At 39.7% G+C, this 5,294-nt stretch overlaps 1 protein-coding gene across 1 annotated transcript in view; it reads right to left on the minus strand.

The window, feature by feature from the left end:
* LOC129193927 (tetratricopeptide repeat protein 38-like) overlaps positions 1-3,865 on the minus strand; it is a 29,026-nt gene extending 25,161 nt beyond the window's left edge. The window contains exons 1-2 of the mRNA XM_054798736.1: positions 3,766-3,865; positions 2,735-2,812 (exon numbers count right to left, since the gene is read on the minus strand). Of these exons, the coding sequence (XP_054654711.1) occupies positions 2,735-2,812; positions 3,766-3,795 (108 nt within the window). The 5' untranslated portion in view covers positions 3,796-3,865. The remainder of the gene's footprint in view (positions 1-2,734; positions 2,813-3,765) is intronic.
* Positions 3,866-5,294: the final 1,429 nt, after the last annotated feature.

The following is a 5,294-nucleotide window of genomic DNA, read 5'->3' on the forward strand; positions in this document are numbered from 1 at the left end:
CAGGGGTGCACGCACTTTTTCAAGATCCAAGTCAAAATGATCTACCGCTTCCCATAAAACATATAACATCTAACTGTAAACTTTGAAATACTATTGTAAATATTAATGATTAGTATTTCACATTCACATTTTCAAAGATTACAGGTAATCAAAGTAGTTGATATCGTAATTATATTCAATATGGCAATAAAGACAATTACACATAATTCCTCTGTAGTTGTGTACATAACCTCAATACTGATAATACGTCAGACAAAGTAGCTGTTGTAACGTTCATTAGGAGACAGTTCATGTATTACATCCGGTTCGCATTTGCGATCAAACATTACCGATATACAAGAAATGAAAATGATTATGCAAAAAACAATGCTCAAGGCAACATATTCAAAAGCAATGGGCACATTTTCCATTTCATCATGAAATAATAGTTGAAGAAGCGGACGTGTAGAAAACACTGGTTTCTGTAGTAGAGTTCATGATGCGAAGCAAAGCCATCAATCATCAAACAATCCACTTTTTTCTACATAACTAGCCGCTTCAAGTGAGTAGATAACTTTTGTCATAGATATAATAAGCATCTTACCACTAAGTTAGTTTATCCGTAATCACAATAATAAAGATCAAAGTTGCATCTTCGTGTGTAGCTTGAAACGCAACGGGGCTGCAAGAGCGAATCAGTAGAGGAGCTTAATGTCAGCTGACTGATGTCCTACACCATCTACAAAGTGTCGTTTACGATTGACCCAAACTACCTTGGCGATCTACTGGTAACTCACCATCGACATAATGGTCACCCCTGGCTTACACCAGCATCGAGGCAGCAAACCAGGTGTATTACTTTTCAAAGTAAATCATCTTTTGTGAACATGTACTCCTGTAAAAAGAAACCTTATAACATTTATATTCAAGTTGAATGGTTTGACATTCATATACTGGTTGAAAATAGCAATGTAAGAAATTCATAGCAAAGTTGAAATACAGTGGTGTGATTTCTGATTTCCTATTTTTTGCATGTTTGTCACACTTAAATGTTTCCGATCATCAAACCAATGTAAATATTAGTCAATGACAACACAACTGAACACAAAATGCAGTTTTTAAATGAAACTTGTTTTTATTACGGGAGAAAAAAATGGCCCTGTGTGAAAAAGTGATTGCTGACACCCCAGGGAACCATAGCGCGAGCCATTATCCACAAATGGCAAAAACATGGAACTGGGGTGAACCCTCCCAGGAGTGGCTCAAAATTACCACAAAAGCGGAGCGACGACTCATCCAAGAGGTCACAAAAGACCCTACAACAACATCCAAAGAACCGCAGGCCTCACTTGCCTCAGTTAAGGTCAGTGTTCATGACTCCACCGTAAGAAAGACACTGGGCAAAAACGGCCTGCATGGCAGAGTTCCAAGTGAAAAACCACTGCTCAACAAAAAAAACGTTAACCTTTGCCTCAATTTTGTCAGAAAACATGTTGATGATCCCCAAGACCTTTGGGAAAATACTCTGTGGTCTGACGAGACAAAAGTTTAACTTTTTGGAAGGTGTGTGTTCCATTACATCTGGCATAAAAGTAGTGCTGCATTTCACAAAAAGAACATCATACCAACAGAAAAATATGGTGGTGGTAGTGTGATGGCCTGGGGTTATTTGGGGACCTGGAAGACTTGCTGTTATAACCATGAATTCTGCTGTCCAAAAAATCCCAAAGGAGAATGTCTGGCCATCTGTTTGTGACCTCAGGCTAAAACCAACTTGAATTCTGCAGCAGGACAATAATTATTAAGTCTGCTAAGGTGGGGATGGGATTGGGCCCGTCTTACCATTGGTGAGGCAAGTCTGCCAAACATTGTCCCTGCCAGGTATAAATTGTGTGGTGAAATTATGCGCCTGCAGTTGCTCGAACCGCCTGAAGAGAGGTGCAGAAGCTTGTGACCCGAGCCGGTGGTCTGTCCGCAGAGTTGAATGCCGTAGAGATACATATCGTATGCCTGCGCACTGTCACCTGTGCATTCATGTGTATGTGATGAAGACGCTCGCATCTTCTTCCGCTGTGGAACACATATGTAAACAAGATGGCCGAGGCGCTCCATCGCGGAAGAAGAGTGGCATTACCACAAGCGTCTTCATCACATACACATGAATGCACAGGCAACAGTGTGCAGGGATACGGTGGGAGATAAATACAACACCAAGCGTTTTGTGAGGTCAAATTTTTTTGAGGAGGCATTTTTGTGATGCAAATGTCTTTCTCTTTTGGACGCATATTGTTTTGACAAACCAAACTCTTTACTTAAATGGACCTAAGTCTTTACTTAAATGGACCCAGCAACTAAGCGGTCCAATGTTCCTCGTCGCGAAATGGACAAACGGGACCAATTGGGGGGTAAGTCACTGTTGCTGTCGTGCACTGCTGATGGGGATGTCAAACAACTTCATGTCAAAAAATCGGAACTATCCCTTTAAGCACACTGGAGAGGCAGTCATTGTGCTGGGCAGGCGACGCACCGTGCACCACATTGTCTTCCAGGTACACCACCACAACCAGGATACAATAACCTGTTGCAATCACCTCAAAGAGCCAGACTGTTACTGTGTTGTTGCAATAACATCAGAGTCAGAATGTCCTTTATGACAAACAAAGCAACACTTTATGACACCACACATCACACTGTTGTGACCCTTTAACCCTGCTACAGTACGTTGGTATCGCTCGTGTGTGTGTGATTGCCCTACCTGAGTGAGACTAGCATCATAGAGTTTGCAAGCTTCATTACTGCTGGTGGACAATGGAAGACCCTCAGCCTTCCAAGCCTGGGGGGAAAAAGGCACAAAAGTTAAGATTCAGTCATAAAAACTTCAATTAACAATGTGAACTAATGTAACAAAATCAACAATAACTTAAGCCAATATCATGATGGTCCTTCTAAAGCTGAAGCTCCGGCGCATGTGTCAAAAATAAACAATGCAGTCGTTCCAAAGCACTGTGTCGACGCTTGATTCCTTTGGCCGGAGTTCACGAGATAAATGACACCCGAAGCTCCGTTTGGTACGTCACTGCTTCCCGCTTGAGTCAATGGTTTATAAGCAAATGAATCATGGGTGAGATTTGAGGTGAGTTTTACTGTTTTGATGGCGATAGGGATGGAGCCTGCGAGGAAGCGAGGACATTCTGCCGTAGGGCAATATTTCCAGTTCATAAGCACTTCTACTCCCAGATTGATTACACTGATTGATTACACATGGAGTACATGGAGGCAGGGACCTCACAGCTCAAGTAAGCTATTATACAATAGTGTTGTACATTACTATGTATGTTTTTTAAATCTATTATGTTTACAAATGGTCACCATGGTACATGTTTACAGATCAAAATTACTGATTAATCAAACAAACATTATTTGTTTTTTTACCCCAAAAAATACTTGGTCAAATACTTAGCCAATTTAGGACACAATTGTCACATATTATCAAATATAAGCTGCTAACTCAACTCTGTAGAACCATACTGGAGCAGTTCATTTCAAGATGTAGATTAAAATCGCTCTTCACACTTTGGTCCACTAAAGAGCCCTATGTTAAAAAGCTCCAATAAAGAACCCCTTTTCAATGCAAAATTCATTGCTTCAGAAAGCTTCAGTTAGCCACCACTAGCCAATATATCTAACCATCGTGATTATAATTTACGAATAAATTACCATTTTCTATTCCAAAACGTTAACATGTCACAAAAAACTCAATTTCTTTACCCAAATTCCATCACTCACCTGACAGTCTCTGAAACTCAAAGTATTCATGTTTACTTCGAACGACACTCTACAACTCTCAGACAAGGGACACTAGTGTTAGACAGTAGTGTTAAAAGAGGGCTGCGTGTCCAGCGCAAAAGAATGGAACAGAGTGTAGTTTCGCTATGGAGTACAAGTCCATGATGGTGAGCAAGAGAGGTGGGCGGGGCTAGGCATCAAAACAGTGTACAGTGCATGCATGTATGTACAGTATGTATGTATGTACAATGTGAGAGTACCACACAGCATACACTTTAAGTGTCGTCCAATGTCGTGTGTATTTGCAACAAGTGTTATAAATCTGCAACATTTTTATGACACATACCTGTCTTTGTTTTTGGGGAACTTGGAAAATGACAAATCTGGTGTTATTAGAGCAATTAATGGTTGGGCAGTGTGCGGAGGACATGGGTACAGTGCTATGTTTCTTCATTCTGCTCACCATCATGGCCAAACCCACGCAAGGCATACTACGGAAGTGGATGCGAGTCGCAACAATATATTTACCTGTTTAGTTTAACTTTAGTGTCCTTGTCTGTGACTGACTTCACTGACGTCCGTAAAGTTAAGATCACACATTCCGGAAGTCGTCCCGGAAGCCAGAGCTTTCAAAGTAAAACGAAGACCATATTGGAGGCAATATTGATCACGTGTACAACATAATTAGCTGCAACACATGATCTTTAAGTATAGATAAATGTATGTCTTTTAATAATTACCGTAGTAATAATGAATGACCATTCATTCATTCAATATACTCAAGACAAAACAAAAAACACAAAAATCCTAAACCAAATGTAAACAAAGTGAAAGATTAAAAGCATAGATGCAAGTGTATTAGGCACATATTTTGTACATATGCAACATCACTAATAATACAGGTCTATTGGTGAGAAGTGTGGTTATTGTTATTGCTTTGTCTATATCGTGTATTTATTTATGGGTCATTCTCCTGAAAGGGGACACAAAAGCGTGACATAGCAAGCAAAAACCAATTGGCATATTAAAATAAAGTGTTCTCTTTCAATTTATGAAGAAAAACATGCAAGAAAATATCACACTGTCCTACTGTAGGTTCTATTGCAGCAGCGCACTGTTTACTGAAATTTCAATTGTAGCATTTACGTTAAAAATGCTCATTGATTTACTTTTTTATTTTTATAAACGCTTGATTTGCACTTTGTATGAGTAAATAAAAGTCAAAGGGTTTGATTTTTTAAAAATATTTTTGTATGTGCTTCAGTGTGATTAACAAGTGCCTCAGTTTATTTGCTTTTTCTGTACATACACATACAGTTGTGGAAAAATTATATTGTGCACCCTATTTATTACAATTTATTATGGTGATGCTTTTTCTGTGAAGGTCTTTTCACAGCTTACCAGGACGTGACGCAATGGTGCTGTTTCTATGACGTAACACGGAGGCAGTGTATGGATTACGCCATATGTAACTGTGATGTAAGGGCTAAGCTACGTGCTCGTTCGACTGCACTTGTCATGGGCACCGC

This window comes from Dunckerocampus dactyliophorus, chromosome 14 (genome assembly GCF_027744805.1).
Source record: "Dunckerocampus dactyliophorus isolate RoL2022-P2 chromosome 14, RoL_Ddac_1.1, whole genome shotgun sequence".
Taxonomy (NCBI): Eukaryota; Metazoa; Chordata; class Actinopteri; order Syngnathiformes; family Syngnathidae; genus Dunckerocampus; species Dunckerocampus dactyliophorus.